This window comes from Genypterus blacodes, unplaced genomic scaffold, assembly GCF_046128005.1.
Source record: "Genypterus blacodes isolate CSIRO-AG114 ecotype Tasmania unplaced genomic scaffold, CSIRO-AGI_Gbla_v1 ptg000214l_1, whole genome shotgun sequence".
NCBI lineage: Eukaryota > Metazoa > Chordata > Actinopteri > Ophidiiformes > Ophidiidae > Genypterus > Genypterus blacodes.
Genome location: NW_027467013.1, coordinates 3670609 through 3693121, shown reverse-complemented (window position 1 = coordinate 3693121; position 22513 = coordinate 3670609). Strand labels below are relative to the sequence as shown.

Genomic DNA, 22513 nt, shown 5'->3' with positions numbered 1-22513 from the left:
TTATTAATGGTGAGAGCCAAGACTTTATTTTTTATTTCTTCCTTTGAGCCTATAAACGTCCTTTGTCAGGTAAAGGTGAGAAAAGGTAAGAATGGAAACAATGTCATCGTCACCTGAGTGGAAGGAATCATGAGTTATATGATTAACACGGGACAGAAAGTGTTGATGAAGATGATCCGACCTTTCCTCCCAAATAAATATCGCACCAGTGTTACATAACAGTAAAGTCACACGTGTTTTTTTGGTATTGTGCATATTGTCTATAAGACCTGTGCTTGGGCCATCTCACTTTACAGAGTTGAGATCCTCTTGGATCAGGACTCAGGTATTGAATCTATATGTTCCTGTACTGCTCCTATGTCACTCCTGACTGTCCAATGGGAGGGGGTCTCTCTCTGAACTGTCTGTCCTGATGAATTCCTTTCATCCCCTTATGTGGCCGGGTCACACAAGATGAAAAGCAAGGAACAGGATGTGTACAAGCGCCAGGATACTATGGCCTGATGTCCAAGACCTCTCCTCTCTATAGGCTGAATGTAGAGCTGCTAGTAGTGTGATTGCTGCCATCTGCTGGAAAGTTATAGTGAAAATGACATGAGTTTGATCAGTGAACCAGAACATAGCAGCGCAAAGTAAGAATAACTAAGGGAAAACAGAATAAATCAGATGATTCATGTTTATTCAGGGGTCTCGACTTCAAACTGTGAAAGTAAATAATTTATTAACGTCTATCTCCGACAGATGCTTCTCTGGCTTACTAAGGCAGAATAATCACATGGCACACAACATGAGACAAGACAGTACGATAAGTAGTATGTACAGTAGCTATTTAATAAATATTAAGGCGGAGAGTGTTTAATTTGAAGCAGACACAAGAAATCCAGTGAAGCATTCACTGATATTTCAATATTACAGCAGAAAGTGTTTATTCACAGTGTGTAGATAGGATGGTTGCATCAACATATGTACTGTAGGACCATCAGCTTGTCCTATGATATTTGTGCAACATGTTGACCAATAATTAGCAGCAGTATGTCATTTGGCATTAATGTCTTGGTTTCAGTCTTTGTCCCAGAATTCTTTCATAGCAGCAATAGGCCACATTTACAGACATAAAACCTGAGGATAGAGTTACAGCCACAGCAACCCGAGCATCAGAACTTTCTGTTATGCAGCTCGGCTATGAGGCGCACTTTGTCTCTTTGGTTGGAGCAAAGCTGTGCTTTCCCGCTGACCTCCTGCCACTGAACCGCCTGCGACGAGCCATGACTGGTAGCCACCTAAGAGGACAGTCGGAAAAATGAATGTCTAATGAACAGTTGATTAACAAAGCCCTGATTGTGATAGTATCCTTTAATTTGGAATCATACTAACAGGTAAAGGTTCTCTCATGATTCCCTGTCTAACGGTGAATACACAGAAACTTCAAACACATGTTCTCACCGTGTGGTTTATGTCGATCATAAAGGGGCTGGTCCTGTCCAGGTGAAAGGTGAGGACTGTGGTCTCCACCCAGGCGTTATCTGTGTTCCTGCTGTCATCCACATAACCCTCAAACACCTAAAACACAACAAGCCTGCCACTCACTGCCTTTTTCATCAGATTGGATTAAGGTTAGAATCGATCCTCTAATAGTCCATGTACATGTTTTATGCCTTGGAAAAATGCCCTCAAGCAAGGCATTGACATTTAAATGAATTCCAACAGCTAGAGTTTCAACTAAACCCAACCTGTTTTACCTTAGTTCCCTCATTGATGTTTGTGTTAATTTTCTGATACAACTTCTTTCCCATCACTTTCTTCAGCGGCCCTGGCAGGTTCTCCCCGGACTGGACCGGCCCCTGAAGGTATCAGAAAGGATAACTAAAGAAATCTGTAAATGTTTAAAGTGCAGAGCCCCTAAAGTGAAAAAACATCTGGACTCACCCCAGGTAAAGCCCAGGCTGCTTGGCTCTCGTCCCAAACTGCCAGAAACTCCAACACAGATCTCTCACTGTCTCGCCAACTAAAACATACATCCACAAAGTCTTAGACCATATGATGTAATAAAGTGGTAGTCCAACATGTTTATGATCACAGTAAACATTTGTGCAGACCTACCGTGTGAGCACAAGGTCCACATTCAGATTTGGGCCCAGGCAGCTGAGTGCTCCTCGCCCCCTCATGCCGGTCCTCCCTCCAGGATTTCTATTTCCAGAGTTAGAGGAAACCGCATCCATATTAGACATCAAGACATGCTTGGTTACTTACTGTAAGGGCTATTAGATGCCTCGTGTGCTTTCATACCTGTAATTATCCAAGGCTTCAGATTCTGATCTGTGAGGAGAAACATTAACAGCAATATAAGTAAAACGTAAGTTTGGTGAAAATTAGAGACTGATAGCTTGAATGCACAATTTAGAAGAGGAACATAACTAAAAAGTGCAGGGGTTTCAGTTTGTTAACATACCCATCCACATGGTCTCCACTGTCTTCAGAGGCATAATGGGGAGGCATGTATGAGGTGAAACTCACCTGGAAAAGTTTTAAAGATCATTCATCATTGAAGTCAGTGACAATCTGGAGTCGTCTCTGTGGTGGTTAAGGAGGGGTTAAAGTGAAATACCTCCCATGGCACCTTCTCCTCTGGCACAGGAAAACGCACAACTTTGGTGTTGGGGTATTGAAACTGACGTGCACTGATGTGGAAACCGCCCTTGTCTTTCTCTGGCATGTTTCTCAAACCCTCAGAGGACTCACCGTCTGCTGTGACTGATGTTGGAGGGGAGAGGAGAGATGAGTTCTTCTAACATTTGTGAAAACATTACAATGATATGTAAATGACTGCAGTTCAGTATCTTACATAGGATTGGTGCTTCTTTTGCTGCATTATCTGGAGATCTCATGCTGTCCATAATCCACTGCAGGGCTTTGGCTGACTGGATGACCTGAGGAGACAAAATTCAATAAGTAGACGTGAGGCATTCCTGCACTGTGTTGACAGCTTTCTCCACTCAATGTGCAATAATCAGATCACAACCTGCTCCTCTAGCCGAGAGAGTCTCTTCTCTATGGCTGCAGAGCTTCCCTCTTCTTCCCTCTCCAGTCGATCGTTTATGGTGGTGACCCTCAGGAAACGAAGGAAAATCCATAACTCATAAATTGTATAATAGTTAAAGTTCTTTTTGATGTACACCATTTGTATTCATTGTCAGTCTGGGACACATTTGTAGAGGATTTTACTTTTGCGCTGTGTCTATGATGCGTCGCTCCACACTCTGGCTCTGCTCTTGCTGGCTGGACTGCAGGTACTGATCCTTTATCAAGGCCTCCCAGGACAACAGCTCCTCTTCCTCAGTCAGAGGGAGCTCTTCCTCTGACAAAGAGGAAGGTTGTGTGAATGTGCGGTTGTGTGGGGTTTCGGTGGGATGTCCTCTCTCTGGTTCTTTTCTTTCCTGTTTGTTTCTCCCCTATCTCTCTCTCTCTCTCTATCACAACCTATGATGCGATTTGTGCTAGCCACCATTGCTGTTTGAAATCATTCATACACGTTCTGTATGTACCATATGACATCATTGCAACTCCAGTCCACTTGTACTCTACTTCAGGGTCTACGTATAAAGTTCAACAACAATAGTAGGGATAACACAACCTTCCTCCCTTCTCTCTATCTCTCTCCTCTTTCCCCTCTTTCTATATAAAAAAATTATCTCCAAAATATCCTACAGCTGTATGCACAATGTCATGTACAATGTCTGCTTCAATAAAAAAAAATGGCCAAAAAAAAAGAGGAAGGACATTGTTTGAGGACATAATGGTAAACCTCATTACTTAAACTACTATTGAGTGATTTTCTCCATGTTCACCACAGATCTAAAAGAAAAATCCAATACTTACTGAACTCTTTGCTTTTCACGGGCGGCCTGCACAGCACCATGCTCTTTACAAAGAGGTAAAGATGGCTGAGGAGGATAAAAGGAGGAGGGGCAGCAGGGCGGCTATGGTACTCTTTGATAAGCTCATATCTTTGGAACTTCCATATTGTGTCTGTGTTGTCCTGCACCTCCTGGAATGTAAAGCTGTACGGGAGTGCATACAGGGTGAAAAAAGGTATGTTCACTTAAAACAGATGAAGAAATGGTTGAATTAAGATGAGGAGGACTCACTTGAAGATAGCAATGAGCAGGTTGAGCAGCAAAATATTGGCAAAGAGCAAATAAACACAGAGCATCAATATGGTGAGCCACTCTGGGAAGGCTGGTGTTTGGTTTTCATTCAGCACAGGACACTTTGGTTTCAGAGGATCTGTGCCGTTCATGCTGCACGAGTTTATGTCAAACTCTGCATCTGTTAACGACAAAGACAAATGTTAAAGATATAAAGTTAAAGCAATAGATAATGATGCTTAAATATGTGGCTCAAGGCAAAAATATGACCACAAAAAAACGATTGTAAGCAGTAACCAGTTTCCATCTCCTCTTACTGTCAATATTTGTTGGGACGTTCCCAAATATGATGAGGTAAGGGTCATACAGAGCCCCACGGAGGATCCAATCCAGGCGATTCTCATTGTGGATGAGGATCCCTTGCTTGGCCACACCGTATGCAACCACCCAGATACTCAGCAGGAACATAAAGAAGAACATATCTGTCATCTGCAGGACGGAGACATAACAGTCACAAGCTAGAAACAGCAAATAACACGACTTTGTCTTGATGCGTACATTTTTGAAAAGCACAAATCATCCAGATCATCATGTTCAGGGAGTCTATTTGGACTGTATGGACTGTACTTATATAAGTGCTTTTCTCCAAAGCGTTTTCCAATGACCTCACATTCTCACCTGATGATAACCTGCACATCAGGAGCAGTTAAGGTTAGGGTTAGTTAGTGTTTCTCAACAACACTGTGACAGGCTTTGTTGGGGGAGCCCAGAATGTTACCAGATTCCTTTACGTGTTACATATTGATATAAACATGCTGGTAAAGTGAAGGACCAATAAAAGCTTCAAAGGCAGTTTGTGACCTGTGGGTTCTGACTACTTGACAATGTTTGACACAAACACCTTTATTACACAATAAACATGAGGAAGTATTTGTACATTGTATGGTGTATGTTAATCTATCTTGTGTCCAAAGTCTTTAACAGTCTCTAGGCTCTGCAGGAGGAAATCTTTAAAGGTTTCCCACTTGTTCTTTGTAAGAAATCAACAACAAACACATACGATACATATTGCTAGAGGAAAGTTAACACGCTGTCTCAGAGGTTATGTTGCAAAATATTATCCAATGTAACTCTCATCCAGCATCTCACCATTCTCCTGACTATGATGATCTTGGGGCCCAGGGTCTTGCTGATAGTGAAGATGGCCATGAGACGGAGGCAGAAGACAATGAAGTCGATGCAGAGGAGGATTTTACCCGTGTAGAAGAACTGAGGAATCAACCTACAACACAAAAGCTTAACAATTAAGAGGAAAAACCAACAGGTAGCGATCTTTCCAATGGCCTGAAATGTTTTTCTTGAAAGAAGGAAACCTACCTACACACCAGGCCAGCAATAAAGATGATGATGGACAGCACGTCTAGAATGTTCCATAGGTCTTGGATGTACATTCTTGCTTTCTTATGGAACCCAAAGCCATCAGGGTCATGAAACAGCTGATATTGGAGAGACAGATTGGTGAATCACAGGCAGATTGGTATTTTAGTGTGGTGATGACAAAATTATTTGGAGAGGAGTTAAAAAATATATAACATATGCCTGAGAAAGCAGCTGATTCCTCACCTTTGAATTGATTCACAAAAAGCTATTGGATGTGTGTGCGTGCGCTTGTGTTGAGGTTCCCAGCAGTGTCTCACCTGTCTGACCTCCTCACAGACCAGAGACAGCAGCCAGATGTAGAGCAACAACTCCCCTGCAGAGGGCAGCGGCTGGAAGTCAATCATCAGCACCACAGCAAACAAGAAGAGGAAGGCGAAGTAAGACACAATGTTCCAGTAGAACTTGACCTGTGGGGAGTCGTAGAGACCGGCCAGTCTGGACCAGCAGCTCAGAGGCTTCAGGCGCTGCAAGCTGGCATGGTCACTGAGGAGAGCAGGGGCAGAGGTAAAACACGTGTGACATTTGTGACAACATGTGAAAATGGGAAAAAGCTCCACAGCCTATAACGCGTTCTGAAGCTGCCTGCACTGTTGTATGATGTCATCCTGTAAAACTGTGCCAACGAGATTATCGAACACTGATGTTTCACTTTGGCAAACAGCACAACTATGCTACGCTGTGATAAACAACCCGACTGTACAGGTTATTAGCACAAGTCACCGTCTCCTCGTCTTCTTATACACATTCCCTAGGTCCAAGTCAACATTAATTCCTTTCTCTCCCTGTCTCCAGTACAGTGGAAACTAAACCAGAAAGAAGACATGTCCAAGAAAATGTAGCCGCACTTTGCCCTGACAGATGTGAGCTTAGGGCTTGTATTTTTGAGACAATGCTTATTTGTTAACTTTCTGTTCAAATGATACTTAAATCCTAAAATGATACAAGACTAACATGCAGCTCGTTGTTGTTGTAGTAACCAGAGAAAATTGAAAAAAATACCATCCAGAAAAGAGCCCTTGTTAAGATAAGGGTTAGTTACTTACGGGTTTTTATAATTTGTTCTCAGCGTACTTCCAGTTATTGTCTCCATGGTCTTCATCTCCTCACTCTTCTGAGTTTCCCTCTGAAAGACCTCATCACGTCTAGGGAAAATCACATAATAACATTCACATGTAAAAGTACACAAATCTGTACACATTTATAAAAAATTGCAAAAAAACACCCCAACGAAAAAGAGTTCTAATACTGTGCTTTAGAATCTGATTTAAGCCTCTATCATCTGGAAGATATGTCTGCTTTGACAGCAAGTAGGACTCACCTGATAATCAGAAACCCAGTGAAGATAAGAGGGAAGAAGAGCATGCAGATCATTACTCTCCACACAGGATTGTCCACTGCAAGCTCACCGCACCAGATCTGAGTCAGATGAGCCTGGAAGATTGAGATTTCAACAAATCTTTATACAACCTTAGCAGTAATGATCACCCCAGTTCCAATTTATATTGCATAACTCCATTTATATAATGTTATCTCCACAGATAGATATGTGAAAAAATTTAAGTGTCCATACTTGGACTCCTGACTGAGCTACAAAGCTTTTAGCATCAGCCTCCAGTGCCAGCCTGAAGCACGTCGTCTTTCCCCAAGATGGGGAAGCTCGAACCAGCAACTTCTGAGCTCGCTCTTCATCACAATTGTAGCACTCACTGAACACACCTGGGAGAACACAGATAAAAGAACACTCATGCATAATCAGGTCAATGTTCATTTCATAAAACCCCCAAACCCATTCATCATGGCTACAGAAGTGTACCTATGGCATGTTTCTCATAGTGATTGGCGAGTTCTTGCATGTCCTCTGCTTCATCTCCATCGTTTCCTTCTTCAGCCATTTTTTTCAGGATCTTACAGGCTGCCAGAGCAGCAGACATGCAGTCTCTGCACTGTCCACACAGATAAGACACAGATACTGAGTCATTGTCTCCTATCATTTACAATATTGTGTGTTTATGCACAATGACAATGCTGATCAGAATGTTTCATTGAAACCCACCCAGAGACAATGATTAACATGGTCATACACACTTAATGTTCTGAATCTGTGTGGGGAATTTCTGTTGCTGTTTAGAGTCGTATATAACTTAGACCTAGAACCTAGAACTGTGCGGGCTCAGCTCAGTCTGATGCTAGGACCTGGTTTTGTCAGGACAGTGAAGTCAGTGAAGGGGTGAAGGTGCTGCTGTTTGAGCCCATGGCTTTGGTGTCTTGCAGGTGAGCCGACAAACATTTCCACTCATTTCATAAGTGTGCAACATCTGCAACATGTTTACTGTGAGAATTATTTTTGGTTGGCCCTGAATTCATTTAGCAGTATAATAACTGCTATATGGACTTCATCACTATGTCATGCTTCGTCTTTGCATTATTGATGGTTTATCTACTCAGGAAACAGTTTTGTTTTGGAAACATTGACCAGGATGCTTTTTACTTGAATATACTGTAAATGTCCTTTGTAGGCGACAGCCCTGGATACACATACAGTACATTTGTACAGGAAAGTGCATATAAAATGTATTTATATATGCAGAAAATAGTTTTAGGGTGTTAGCTTTGATCACCTGCTCCCAGGCAATTTCAGCCAGCTCTTTATTATTCTGGACGACAGCCCAAAGGAAAAGGTCTCTTCCTGGATCCCTGTGTGGCTCACCGATGTCCTCTCTGAGGGGACGTTGAGAATCCTCCTGACTTTTACCTGGCAGCTGGTGAGAAAGGGCACATAGCACTGGATACTGAATAATTTGCACAAGAACACAGTGGGTGTGTTTGTATGAATGATGGATAAGTTTGGGCAGTTCTAAGCAAAGCACATAGATGAAGCGTAAACACAGCTCAATGCTCTTAGTCACTCACCGATACAGAAGTATCCTCCAGAGACATGCAGATGTGGTATCTAGTAGCGAGTGGAGGGTAGAGGTGTTGGGTGAAGCTACCCAGCAGGTGACGTACTTCCTGAGACACGTGAGTCATGGAGATGCCTGTGGCTTGCCCTGACAGAACCCGAGTCCTAAGACCAATACGTTTCCCCTTGACACGGCTGTCACTTTGAACCCTTTTGGCCAGCTTGCGAAGAAAGGAGCAGTTGGGTAGTTTGTTGTAGAGCTCATTAAGAGTGTTCTCCTCCTGGAGGAACTCCTTCAGATTTACACCGTTCTCTAGCAGCAGACTCACAAACTGGTGTTTGTGGCCAATCAGGGCTGAGAACATGGCCCCATGGAGGTCACTGGACTAGAGGAAAGTCACAGTACAATGAGATTAAAACCAATCAAAGTCAAGTGCACTTCTGTTGTCAGTCTTTGTAGTCAGAATGTGAACCATGTTTCCCCAGTCTGACAGTCAGTCCATCATGCTCCTTTATCTTATCTTAACAGTAGAGTGAAGGAGAGGACCATTTATTGTCACACTTGTGTCTGAGACTGATAGCTGCTGCTCTAGATGTTTACTTTCAGTCTGTAATAGGACGACTCACCTTCCACTGGCTCTCCTCAGTGAAGATCTCAGTCTCAGCTATGTCCACACGGTTCCAGGCTATAGCCAGCTCCAGCTGCCTCTTCCATTCACCTCCCAGTGACTCACTGGTTCTTGAAGCTGAGGGCACAAGCTCATTCAGATTTACCTGACATCACTATGTTCATTAGGTTTACACTCAGTGAATGAGCAGAGGTTCAGGGATTATTCTAGGATGAGTGGCTATAGATAAAAAGCACAAAGATTCATCAATTAATTAACCACTGATGGGTGATAGTGTTCTATCTTAAACTCTCATAGAGATCCTACTAAGTACAAAGATACCGGATAGTCAGGTTGGATTATCGCTGAATTTGTACAAAAATATGGCCTAGGAGAAAAGGAATTGTGAATTATATTTATGAAGAATCATTCCATTTTGTGTACAGGGTTATTGTCACTGTAATTACACATACAAGTTATTGCTGATTATCCAAACTACCAGGATGATGAGGCAACATGAGATAAGATGTGGTGATGTAAACCAGCAGCTGTGAGGAGCAAACGCAAAGATCTTTGTGACCACAGTGATGAAAGGGGAGGAGATGTCAGAATACAGCCGCCTGCTGCCTGGAAATGCTCAGTGGCTAATCCAATATTCATGAAGCTAATAGATGGAAACTATGGTAATGTATTTTAATTTTTGAGTGATAAATCAACATAATCAGAATTCTAATGTGAGTGTGCGCTGTGTTAAAATATCTTTGTTATGATGCACTTCAGATCACTCTGTGATTATGTGTTTGGTCTCACTCCAAACCTGCAAGATGAGGAGGGAGCCTGCAAAAAGCACTTTGGATCTTCTTATCCGTGTGGCTATCAATGTCTCTAATAAGCAGTCTAAAAGTGAAAATATCTGCAAGAAAATGCTTCTTTAGGTTTTGATCTCAACTCATTTGATATCCCAGTCCAGTTCATTCCTCTAAGAGGGAACATGATCTCTCTGATCTATGTTCTGAGAGCTGGTTTGGTGGCAAAGTCTTTCCATGTATTTATACTTAATGCTTTGTTAATGTTTGCAGCTTCCAGTCAGTAATTCAAATCAATATCTTTACCTTTAAGCAGCGCTTGAAGAATAGCCACGTCTACATCTTCATGTTTGCCCTCACTTACTCTGAACACTGTCAGCAAGTGAGACATCCTGATGATGTCCTGAATCTGGACAGAAAGTTGACATTTAGAATGTGCAGTGTGACTCCAGCAACACTTAATGAGGAACATTCATCTACCTTCTTTGTCCATTCTATGATCATGAGGTTGGAGAAGTTGTCATACTCGAGACCAAAAAACTTTTTCATCAACTGATGAATGAGGGAAATGGTGACTTTGATCAACGGCAGTCCTGCTACCTGGGCGATGACATCTGCTATTCTGCCCGATCCCTCCAATATCACACACGGTGTCCCATTCAGCATGGCATTAGCGATGGTCTACAAAGAGACACAGGGGACAGTCTGAGACAGACAGAGAGGGGGGGGAGAGAGAGGAAGGGTTTGGCAGCAAATGGAGGACTCACATTGAGAGTTCCTGGTCCTCCATCCAAAACCACACACACCACTGGTATTGTCACACCACTCTCTGAAGGACAACAAACAACCATATCAGATCAAAAGATAAAAAGTGAAAGCTTTTGGGTGCTATCTACAATGACATGCATCAGACAAGGTAACCTTCGTTTCCAAGAGGCTGCTGGGAAATAAGCTTCTCCAGACGACTGCGTAGGTCAATCTCCACACCATAGCATCCGTGGGTCCCATCGTCCACTAGCAGGAAATGGGTGTGGTTGTTGTCCAGGCAGGACAGACGGCCCTGACCCTGGACGTCCATCTCGTAGTTTGCAGGGAAACATCCCTAAGAATGTGGTGAGGAAAGGAGATGGAGGAAAGACACCCAGCTAATTCATCAATACTTGCCGGATTTACCAATAAATCCCACCTTTAACTGAGAGTGCATTCGAGTCCATTGTTAAGCATCACAATGGACTCGAATTAGCATCACAAAACACGCCAAAACTCCATAAATGGCAGCCCATCAAGACTATACAGGCTTTGAATCTGCAGTCTGAAGGCATCTTCCCTGCATATCATCACTGAGGGTGCATGTGATGAATATTGCGACACAAAGATATTCATATTCAAATTCTGTGTGTTGTTCCTACCTGTGGATCCACCAGAGCGTTCCTGTTGTGAACGGTTCCCCATGTGGCCACTCCAATGGCAACGATCTGGGCCTTTGTGGAGCTGTTGCTCAGGGCATAATCCCTCAAAGCCTGGCCCACGTGCTTCATCACACCTGTGTGAGTGCCACCAGTGATGATCCAGGCGCCTGCATACAAAACAGGAAAAGGGCCATTCAAGAACTACTGACTATGATTTCACCCATCTTGGTTTGTCTGTCTATCACACAAAGACTGACGCAAGCACTCACTAACTGCATGAATAATTATTAAACACACGTCTTTATAGGGTTCTCAAGATAATCATTGACATGACGTGACTTCATTCTCTTCTCTCTCTGATTGAGCTGACCTGTTGTCTGGGCCACTTTGATGAGACCTCTGTGGAACATGTTCTTTAGACCGGTCTTCAAGTAGAAGTTCTTGGCTCCTCCAGTCACTGAGATCAACAGGTTTGGAGGCGAGAGTTTCCATTGTTCAGTCAGTAGCTGGTACAGAATCTCAGGCTCGGTGTCTGTGGACACTCGTGCATACTGAGAATGGTCAGAAACACAGACATAAATGCAAGCATAAAACCAAACGCATAAATAGTTTCTGTTGTTTTGATCATAAGTCATCGTGGTGCTCTACCTTGCCGGCTATCTGTCCCAAACCACCAAAAGTGATGCCTCCAAAAGCATCAGTTTGAACTTCGTGGATATGTCTGTCTTTATCCCAGGTTTCCCCTGTGAAGTCCTCGGGCTTGATGGCTTCGTCCACATGGTGGGTCTTAGGGTAGCCACACTTACATATCCCCTCTCTAGTGGAGAAACAAAAAACAATGCTTTCTGTTTGCCAAAACGGCAAGGAGACATTAAGATACAACGGGGATTGTGAGATCAGTAAGACAGATACTACCCATTACACCTTAGCCCAAGTGGATGTGACTGGGGTTTCAATCTGTTTCTTGAAGGGTCTGAAATATAAATGATTTCTAAAAGCAGGGCTAAATAAAATTGAATGATAAAGGGGGACTTCCAGGTTATCTGAAAAAAACGTAACCCAGGCTGCCCACTGATTGGCACTGTAGCACAGGGTAAATGAATTAGAAAGAAAGGGGGGTAGTTGTTGTCCTAGCCCAGAGACTGCTCTTCCCACAGGCACAAAGCATCTTTTAGAAAGAACACTTCAAAGCCCACATTACCAGATTGAAACACGGGTAAACAGCTCCTAAAAGCTAAACAGCTAAAAAGCTCCTTAAAACAAGAACTATACAGACAGTGTCAAAGTAGTATTTTGGACTCCAGGCTTAAATGGTTGACTTTGCAGCAGACGTGTGTTTGAGAGGACAGATCTCTTAGCAACAGCAGCATCAAGGTCAGTTCAGAGACTTTCATCGCCAAAACTCAATAGCAAAGCCTACCTGACACCCGTTTCATAGAAGACACATTCCCTCTTCCGGATGTTCTCCCGGATCCAGGAAGCAAGGGTGCAGTGCTGAAAAGAGGGGGAGACAGACAGGTGCTTAGAGGGCCAAGCTGTGCTCAAAGCCAGAGTGTGAACCAGCTCAGCCTCCACCTCAGCTTCGCCCATCCTGGCCCCTGCACAGGGGATACAGTTCGGCTCAGAGCTGAGGCTGACAGCGGCATGAGCAGAGGAGCCGCAGAGCAGTCGTGCTTTGGCTAAAGGCTCAGACTCAGCACTGCATTAGTGATGTCACAGCAGAGAGGAAAGAGAGGAGCGCTGGGCTGGGCTGAAACCCGAACAAACCTCTCACAAACAGAACAGACAGCAACCGGGCGCCAGATCTGGATGCAATCAATAGATACTGTCTCTCTCAGAGTGGATTAATTTCATGCTGGTTTGAACCGCAATATATGGAGGAGTTCATTTCAGAACATGCATCACTAAAAGAAGTGAAATGTGGTTGATAACTGATTCATGACATAAAATCTAAACTATTTACTGGACTATTGAATATTATTGACCTGCACCTGAAGTTTTGAATTGAATCTATGCTGAAAGGTTTCAATTGATTCATGTTTAATAAAACACAGAAATCTCTCTCATAAAAGTACAATATTCAGGATATATATCTATAACAATATATAACAGTTTATGTTCTACACAGGTATGTACTTATGCTGTATCTGAACTTGGTTAATGATTCATGTTGCTTTGAAGTTTTCACATCAATGACAGCAATAGCAACACAACAATAACAGGGAGGAAACTATGGAGCTCATGAATGTAACAGCATTTTAAAATATTGATTTATAATGGAAATGTCTACACTCTGATTCCCCAAATCTTCACACATTTCATCAATACAACAAGCAAAGACTCACCTTTTGAATAGAAGAAATGAGTCGACCCAGTCCTAATTTAGTAACTTGCATCTGCTCAACCAGGCCTGCTGGGTGGACTTTGTTGTCTGATTTAGGCAGCATTTCTGTAGGGGAGAATAAGTCTGATATCAGTTTAAATCCTCTGCTGCTTTCTGTAGAACTCTTCCTGTTCCAGGCGGAAGAGACAAGTGGCAGAATGAATGAATCTGCTAATCAACTACACAGCCTGGAACTTTCATATTATGACTGCTGCTCTTATCTTGTTGATATTTGACCTGCGCAGCATTATCTTCACTTCCTCTACCAAGCCCAGTTGAAGCACATGAACGTCCAACAAACAGGTAGAATAGAAGTCCTTACTAGTCCATACTGACCCACTGATTCAGCTAACAAGTTTTTTAAATCCGTCATGATCTTCACTGGACTCGGAGGCTATACTTCCCTGCTTTAGTGGTGTTGTGGAAAGGCTCCACCCTCAAAGAGCCATAATAACTCCCTCCCTTTCAGCTTGAAGCATCCTGTGTGTCTATGATAACCTGCTACACAGTGAAGCATCACATTACAGCGAATCACTAAACCACATGAGCATCATCTTGAAATTTAAAAAAAAATGACTTACACACTAAGTCACATGTCTGATTCACAGAAGTCTTATCATTGTACTGTAGTCCACACATACCTTCACTTGTTTCACTTCTATTGTTTTACCCTCCCAAGTGGAAAGGATGGGAGCTCCTTAAAGACGTCCATATGAAGGTATGATTCATAATTACCCTTATCCATGCCCTTGGATCCTCCTTTTACGTGACAAAATGACAGCAACAACATAAAGTTGTTTCTGGTGTCCAGCTTGAGAGGAAGTGCTGCTTAAAACATGGCCAGGTATTTGCGCAGCAGGTGTTGCCAGGCGACACCTCCAGAGCATTCATCTAGGGATCTTGTTACTTAATGTGATTGCAGTATGGACTGAGAGGCTCCTATGTTGCCACAACAATCTGGACAAAAGGTTGAAAAGAAACAGCACACATACCACACAAGATGTGTTTCGACTGATCAGGGCTGTTTTACTGGGGTTAGGGTTGTGATTTGTAAGAGTGATCATGATTCTGGTGTGATCAGATCTCTTTTTTAGTGTGATCAGATGTGTTTCCAGTGTGATTTGTTTCTTTTTACAGTTTTCAGTCTCATCATATGTCTTTTTTTTGTTGTTGTTTTTGTTATGATCAGATGCGTTTCCATTATGATCAGTGTTATTTTTAGTGTAATCATCATTGGTTTGATTGATTGTGTGTGTTCTCTGTGTGTATTGGCCTTGTTTATAAGCGCAATGCTGCCACTTGTTGGACGGATTGAAAACTGCATTGATCGTGCCTTTTATTTTGGATGCATGAATGAAATGTGAAGTTCTGGAGTGGAGGCACACTTTGGTCATATTCATTTGGGAAAAACCACCAAATACTAAAAGCTCAAAAAGGTTTTAATGTAGATACTGACATTTTATTTTCCATCTATCAGAGTCTCTCCAGCTGCATACATGCACTCCTTCACTAGCACACCAACTGGCAATGGCTTTTCATATTGAGTTAGTATCCTCAGGGATAACTTTGAGATGCTGTTCATCATTTGGCATTAATGTATTGGTTTCGGTCTTTTCACAGGGGCGCTCTGTGGTGGAAATTTGTCTTACGCAGCAAGACAATTGAGAAGACTCAGGAGTAAAATGAAGAATCAGTTTATTCCTTTACACTGCAGTGGCTCAGTTCTGGTTGTTAGACAGAAAGACCAAGATACATTACATGACATGATTTCTCATACGGACAAAAGTAAACAAGTGGGGATTGGATGGTTCCAGGGTGTCAGGGGCGCCTCTGGGTGTCTACTCCCAGTCACAGTCACAGTACAGAGATACACAGGTGCCTCTCTGGACCTAAGGCCGGAGAGTACGACAACAGGCACAATGGAAGCCTGAACAATCTCCAGGTTTGTGTGTAACAGGTGAAGGCCCAAGGCACGCATCATTTTGTGAATGAATTTGATTTGATTAATTAAACACATTGTTGGTTATTAAATGTTTGATCATTGATGATTACATTTGATTAATTAAACACATTTGATTGGTTATTGATACATATACACAGATATTTTTTCCCCCACAACATTCTCCACTTTTTGTCATATTTGACAAACCCTAGAAGGGAAAAATAACAAGGACACCTTCAATACATATCTACCCCACCTTGTACTGGGCAAGGTACAAGGTGGCACATTTACATCCAACCTGGGCACTCTGGAACTTTTAACCCTCAGATATGCAAACAATTTGGGGACACACAGGGAAAGGGCAATTTAAACACATTAACAGACATTTGGAGCATCTCATAACATCAAATGGAGGACACACTCTGTGTACAGGATTTTCCCACAGCTGAAGAGTTTGAGCCACAGCACTCTGAGCATCAGAACTCTATGTTATGAAGCTTGGCTATGAGGCGCAGGTTGTCTCTTTGGTTGGAGCAAAGCTGTGCTTTCCCGCTGACCTCCTGCCACTGAACCGCCTGCGACGAGCCATGACTGGACACCTAAGAGAGACCTTACATTAGATCTAGAGTCTAGACCTCGTAGAATTAATGTCACAAAATAATAATATAATACTAAGGTTTAACAATAATAACAAAATGTGCAGACCGTGTCCATAAAGGGGCTGGTCCTGTCCAGGTGAAAGGTGAGGACGGTGGTCTCCACCCAGGCGTTATCTGTGTTCCTGCTGTCATCCACATAACCCTCAAACACCTAAAACACAACAAGCCTGCAACTTACTGCCTGTTTAATCAAGTGTAATCAAATCAAAGAAAGATTGGGTTGGGCTAGAGTTTCAACTAAACCCAACCTGTTTTACCTTAGTTCCCTCCTTGATGTTTGTGTTAATTGTTTCATACAGCTTCTGGTCCAACACTTTCATGAGCATCACTGGCAGGTTCTCCCCAGACTGGACCGGCCCCTGAAGGTATCAGAAAGGATAACTAAAGAAATCTGTAAATGTTTAAAGTGCAGAGCCCCTAAAGTGAAAAAACATCTGGACTCACCCCAGGTAAAGCCCAGGCTGCTTGGCTCTCGTCCCAAACTGCCAGAAACTCCAACACAGATCTCTTACTGTCTCCCAAGCTAAAACATAGATCGACAAAGTCTTAGACCATATGATGTAATAAAGTGGTAGTCGAACATGTTTACGATCACAGTAAACATTTGTTCTGACCTACCGTGTGAGCACAAGGTCCACATTCAGATTTGGGCCCAGGCAGCTGAGTGCTCCTCGCCCCTTCATGCCGGTCCTCCCTCCAGGATTTCTATTTCCAGGAGTTAGAGGAAACCGCATCCATATTAGACATCAAGACATGCTTGGTTACTTACTGTAAGGGCTATTAGATGCCTCGTGTGCTTTCATACCTGTAATTATCCAAGGCTTCAGATTCTGATCTGTGAGGAGAAATGTTGCAAAAAGAGATATAGTGAGTAATTCTCAGTAATATAACACAAATTGAAGTCTCTACAAAAGTAGCAAGATTTCGACTGGTTTCCGTTTGTAAACATACCCATCCACATGGTCTCCACTGTCTTCAGAGGCATAATGGGGAGGCATGTATGAGGTGAAACTCACCTGGAGAAGAGTTTTAAGAATCATTCATCATTGAACTCAGTGACAATCTGAGTCTCTGTGGTGGTGAAGGAGGGGTTAAAGTGAAATACCTCCCATGGCACCTTCTCCTCTGGCACAGGAAAACGCACAACTTTGGTGTTGGGGTATTGAAACTGACGTGCGCTGATGTGGAAACCGCCCTTGTCTTTCTCTGGCATGTTTCTCAAACCCTCAGAGGACTCACCGTCTGCTGTGACTGATGTTGGAGGGGAGAGGAGAGATGAGTTCTTCTAACATTTGTGAAAACATTACAATGATATGTAAATGACTGCAGTTCAGTATCTTACATAGGATTGGTGCTTCTTTTGCTGCATTATCTGGAGATCTCATGCTGTCCATAATCCACTGCAGGGCTTTGGCTGACTGGATGACCTGAGGAGACAAAATTCAATAAGTAGACGTGAGGCATTCCTGCACTGTGTTGACCGCTTTCTCCACTTAATGTGCAATAATCAGATCACAACCTGCTCCTCTAGCCGAGAGAGTCTCTTCTCCATGGCTGCAGAGCTTCCCTCTTCTTCCCTCTCCAGTCGATCGTTTATGGTGGTGACCCTCAGGAAACGAAGGAAAATCCATAACTCATAAATTGTATAATAGTTAAAGTTCTTTTTGATGTACACCATTTGTATTCATTGTCAGTCTGGGACACATTTGTAGAGGATTTTACTTTTGCGCTGTGTCTATGATGCGTCGCTCCACACTCTGGCTCTGCTCTTGCTGGCTGGACTGCAGGTACTGATCCTTTATCAAGGCCTCCCAGGACAACAGCTCCTCTTCCTCAGTCAGAGGGAGCTCTTCCTCTGACAAAGAGGAAGGTTGTGTGAATGTGGGGTTGTGTGGGGTTTCGGTGGGATGTCCTCTCTCTGGTTCTTTTCTTTCCTGTTTGTTTCTCCCCTATCTCTCTCTCTCTCTCTCTATCACAACCTATGATGCGATTTGTGCTAGCCACCATTGCTGTTTGACATCATCCATACAGGTTCTGTATGTACCATATGACATCATTGCAACTCCAGTCCACTTGTACTCTACTTCAGGGTCTACGTATAAAGTTCAACAACAATAGTAGGGATAACACAACCTTCCTCCCTTCTCTCTATCTCTCTCCTCTTTCCCCTCTTTCTATATAAAAAAATTATCTCCAAAATATCCTACAGCTGTATGCACAATGTCATGTACAATGTCTGCTTCAATAAAAACAAATTGCCAAAAAAAAAGAGGAAGGACATTGTTTGAGGACATAATGGTAAACCTCATTACTTAAACTACTATTGAGTGATTTTCTCCATGTTCACCACAGATCTAAATGAAAAATCCAATACTCACTGAACTCTTTGCTTTTCACGGGCGGCCTGCACAGCACCATGCTCTTTACAAAGAGGTAAAGATGGCTGAGGAGGATAAAAGGAGGAGGGGCAGCAGGGCGGCTATGGAACTCTTTGATAAGCTCATATCTTTGGAACTTCCATATTGTGTCTGTGTTGTCCTGCACCTCCTGGAATGTAAAGCTGTACGGGAGTTCATACAGGGTGAAAAAAGGTATGTTCACTTAAAACAGATGAAGAAATGGTTGAATTAAGATGAGGAGGACTCACTTGAAGATAGCAATGAGCAGGTTGAGCAGCAAAATATTGGCAAAGAGCAAATAAACACAGAGCATCAATATGGTGAGCCACTCTGGGAAGGCTGGTGTTTGGTTTTCATTCAGCACAGGACACTTTGGTTTCAGAGGATCTGTGCCGTTCATGCTGCACGAGTTTATGTCAAACTCTGCATCTGTTAACGACAAAGACAAATGTTAAAGATATAAAGTTAAAGCAATAGATAATGATGCTTAAATATGTGGCTCAAGGCAAAAATATGACCACAAAAAAACGATTGTAAGCAGTAACCAGTTTCCATCTCCTCTTACTGTCAATATTTGTTGGGACGTTCCCAAATATGATGAGGTAAGGGTCATACAGAGCCCCACGGAGGATCCAATCCAGGCGATTCTCATTGTGGATGAGGATCCCTTGCTTGGCCACACCGTATGCAACCACCCAGATACTCAGCAGGAACATAAAGAAGAACATATCTGTCATCTGCAGGACGGAGACATAACAGTCACAAGCTAGAAACAGCAAATAACACGACTTTGTCTTGATGCGTACATTTTTGAAAAGCACAAATCATCCAGATCATCATGTTCAGGGAGTCTATTTGGACTTTATGGACTGTACTTATATAAGTGCTTTTCTCCAAAGCGTTTTCCAATGACCTCACATTCTCACCTGATGATAACCTGCACATCAGGAGCAGTTAAGGTTAGGGTTAGTTAGTGTTTCTCAACAACACTGTGACAGGCTCTGTTGGGGGAGCCCAGAATGTTACCAGATTCCTTTACGTGTTACATATTGATATAAACATGCTGGTAAAGTGAAGGACCAATAAAAGCTTCAAAGGCAGTTTGTGACCTGTGGGTTCTGACTACTTGACAATGTTTGACACAAACACCTTTATTACACAATAAACATGAGGAAGTATTTGTACATTGTATGGTGTATGTTAATCTATCTTGTGTCCAAAGTCTTTAACAATCTCTAGGCTCTGCAGGAGGAAATCTTTAAAGGTTTCCCACTTGTTCTTTGTAAGAAATCAACAACAAACACATACGATAAATATTGCTAGAGGAAAGTTAACACGCTGTCTCAGAGGTTATGTTGCAAAATATTATCCAATGTAACTCTCATCCAGCATCTCACCATTCTCCTGACTATGATGATCTTGGGGCCCAGGGTTTTGCTGATAGTGAAGATGGCCATGAGACGGAGGCAGAAGACAATGAAGTCGATGCAGAGGAGGATTTTACCCGTGTAGAAGAACTGAGGAATCAACCTACAACACAAAAGCTTAACAATTAAGAGGAAAAACCAACAGGTAGCGATCTTTCCAATGGCCTGAAATGTTTTTCTTGAAGGAAGGAAACCTACCTACACACCAGGCCAGCGATAAAGATGATGATGGACAGCACGTCTAGAATGTTCCATAGGTCTTGGATGTACATTCTTGCTTTGTTATGGAACCCAAAGCCATCAGGGTCATGAAACAGCTGATATTGGAGAGACAGATTGGTGAATCACAGGCAGATTGGGATTTTAGTGTGGTGATGACAAAATTATTTGGAGAGGAGTTAAAAAATATATAACATATGCCTGAGAAAGCAGCTGATTCCTCACCTTTGAATTGATTCACAAAAAGCTATTGGATGTGTGTGCGTGCGCTTGTGTTGAGGTTCCCAGCAGTGTCTCACCTGTCTGACCTCCTCACAGACCAGAGACAGCAGCCAGATGTAGAGCAACAACTCCCCTGCAGAGGGCAGCGGCTGGAAGTCAATCATCAGCACCACAGCAAACAAGAAGAGGAAGGCGAAGTAAGACACAATGTTCCAGTAGAACTTGACCTGTGGGGAGTCGTAGAGACCGGCCAGTCTGGACCAGCAGCTCAGAGGCTTCAGGCGCTGCAAGCTGGCATGGTCACTGAGGAGAGCAGGGGCAGAGGTAAAACACGTGTGACATTTGTGACAACATGTGAAAATGGGAAAAAGCTCCACAGCCTATAACGCGTTCTGAAGCTGCCTGCACTGTTGTATGATGTCATCCTGTAAAACTGTGCCAACGAGATCATCGAACACTGATGTTTCACTTTGGCAAACAGCACAACTATGCTACGCTGTGATAAACAACCCGACTGTACAGGTTATTAGCACAAGTCACCGTCTCCTCGTCTCCTTATACACATTCCCTAGGTCCAAGTCAACATTAATTCCTTTCTCTCCCTGTCTCCAGTCCAGTGGAAACTAAACCAGAAAGAAGACATGTCCAAGAAAATGTAGCCGCACTTTGCCCTGACAGATGTGAGCTTAGGGCTTGTATTTTTGAGACAATGCTTATTTGTTAACTTTCTGTTCAAATGATACTTAAATCCTAAAATGATACAAGACTAACATGCAGCTCATTGTTGTTGTAGTAACCAGAGAAAATTGAAAAAAATACCGTCCAGAAAAGAGCCCTTGTTAAGATAAGGGTTAGTTACTTACGGGTTTTTATAATTTGTTCTCAGCGTACTTCCAGTTATTGTCTCCATGGTCTTCATCTCCTCACTCTTCCGAGTTTCCCTCTGAAAGACCTCATCACGTCTAGGGAAAATCACATAATAATATTCACATGTAAAAGTACACAAATCTGTACACATTTATAAAAAATTGCAAAAAAACACCCCAACGAAAAAGAGTTCTAATACTGTGCTTTAGAATCTGATTTAAGCCTCTATCATCTGGAAGATATGTCTGCTTTGACAGCAAGTAGGACTCACCTGAAAATCAGAAACCCAGTGAAGATAAGAGGGAAGAAGAGCATGCAGATCATTACTCTCCACACAGGATTGTCCACTGCAAGCTCACCGCACCAGATCTGAGTCAGATGAGCCTGGAAGATTGAGATTTCAACAAATCTTTATACAACCTTAGCAGTAACGATCACCCCAGTTCCAATTTATATTGCATAACTCCATTTATATAATGTTATCTCCACAGATAGATATGTGAAAAAATTTAAGTGTCCATACTTGGACTCCTGACTGAGCTACAAAGCTTTTAGCATCAGCCTCCAGCGCCAGCCTGAAGCACGTCGTCTTTCCCCAAGATGGGGAAGCTCGAACCAGCAACTTCTGAGCTCGCTCTTTATCACAATTGTAGCACTCACTGAACACACCTGGGAGAACACAGATAAAAGAACACTCATGCATAATCAGGTCAATGTTCATTTCATAAAACCCCCAAACCCATTCATCATGGCTACAGAAGTGTACCTATGGCATGTTTCTCATAGTGATTGGCGAGTTCTTGCATGTCCTCTGCTTCATCTCCATCGTTTCCTTCTTCAGCCATTTTTTTCAGGATCTTACAGGCTGCCAGAGCAGCAGACATGCAGTCTCTGCACTGTCCACACAGATAAGACACAGATACTGAGTCATTGTCTCCTATCATTTACAATATTGTGTGTTTATGCACAATGACAATGCTGATCAGAATGTTTCATTGAAACCCACCCAGAGACAATGATTAACATGGTCATACACACTGAATGTTCTGAATCTGTGTGGGGAATTTCTGTTGCTGTTTAGAGTCGCA

The 22513-nt window shown here is 42.7% G+C and overlaps 1 protein-coding gene across 2 annotated transcripts; it reads right to left on the bottom strand.

Moving 5' to 3' along the window:
- Window positions 1-809: 809 nt before the first annotated feature.
- Window positions 810-22064, bottom strand: LOC143015871 (transient receptor potential cation channel subfamily M member 2-like). 2 transcript variants are annotated; one of them, XM_076169994.1, is made up of 32 exons: window positions 12728-12897; window positions 11956-12124; window positions 11678-11858; window positions 11308-11474; window positions 10820-11000; window positions 10666-10727; window positions 10379-10579; window positions 10205-10307; window positions 9112-9230; window positions 8496-8870; window positions 8204-8344; window positions 7399-7528; window positions 7156-7301; window positions 6904-7016; window positions 6629-6727; window positions 5843-6068; window positions 5523-5641; window positions 5295-5427; window positions 4463-4634; window positions 4146-4326; window positions 3877-4058; window positions 3223-3355; window positions 3020-3107; window positions 2843-2927; window positions 2606-2751; window positions 2450-2514; window positions 2287-2316; window positions 2101-2187; window positions 1927-2005; window positions 1740-1841; window positions 1444-1560; window positions 810-1280 (listed from the first exon to the last, which is right to left on the bottom strand). In XM_076169994.1, the coding sequence occupies exons 1-32, from the start codon at window positions 12895-12897 to the stop codon at window positions 1155-1157; spliced, it is 4428 nt and encodes a 1475-aa protein (XP_076026109.1). In that variant the 3' UTR covers window positions 810-1154. The 2 variants fall into 2 exon arrangements, with proteins under 2 accessions (XP_076026109.1, XP_076026108.1); XM_076169993.1 differs by lacking the exons at window positions 1444-1560; window positions 1740-1841; window positions 1927-2005; ... (26 more) ...; window positions 11956-12124; window positions 12728-12897 and adding exons at window positions 16338-16442; window positions 16540-16650; window positions 16736-16814; ... (14 more) ...; window positions 21697-21809; window positions 21949-22064 and having other exon boundaries at window positions 826-1280.
- Between the last annotated feature and the right edge of the window lie 449 nt (window positions 22065-22513).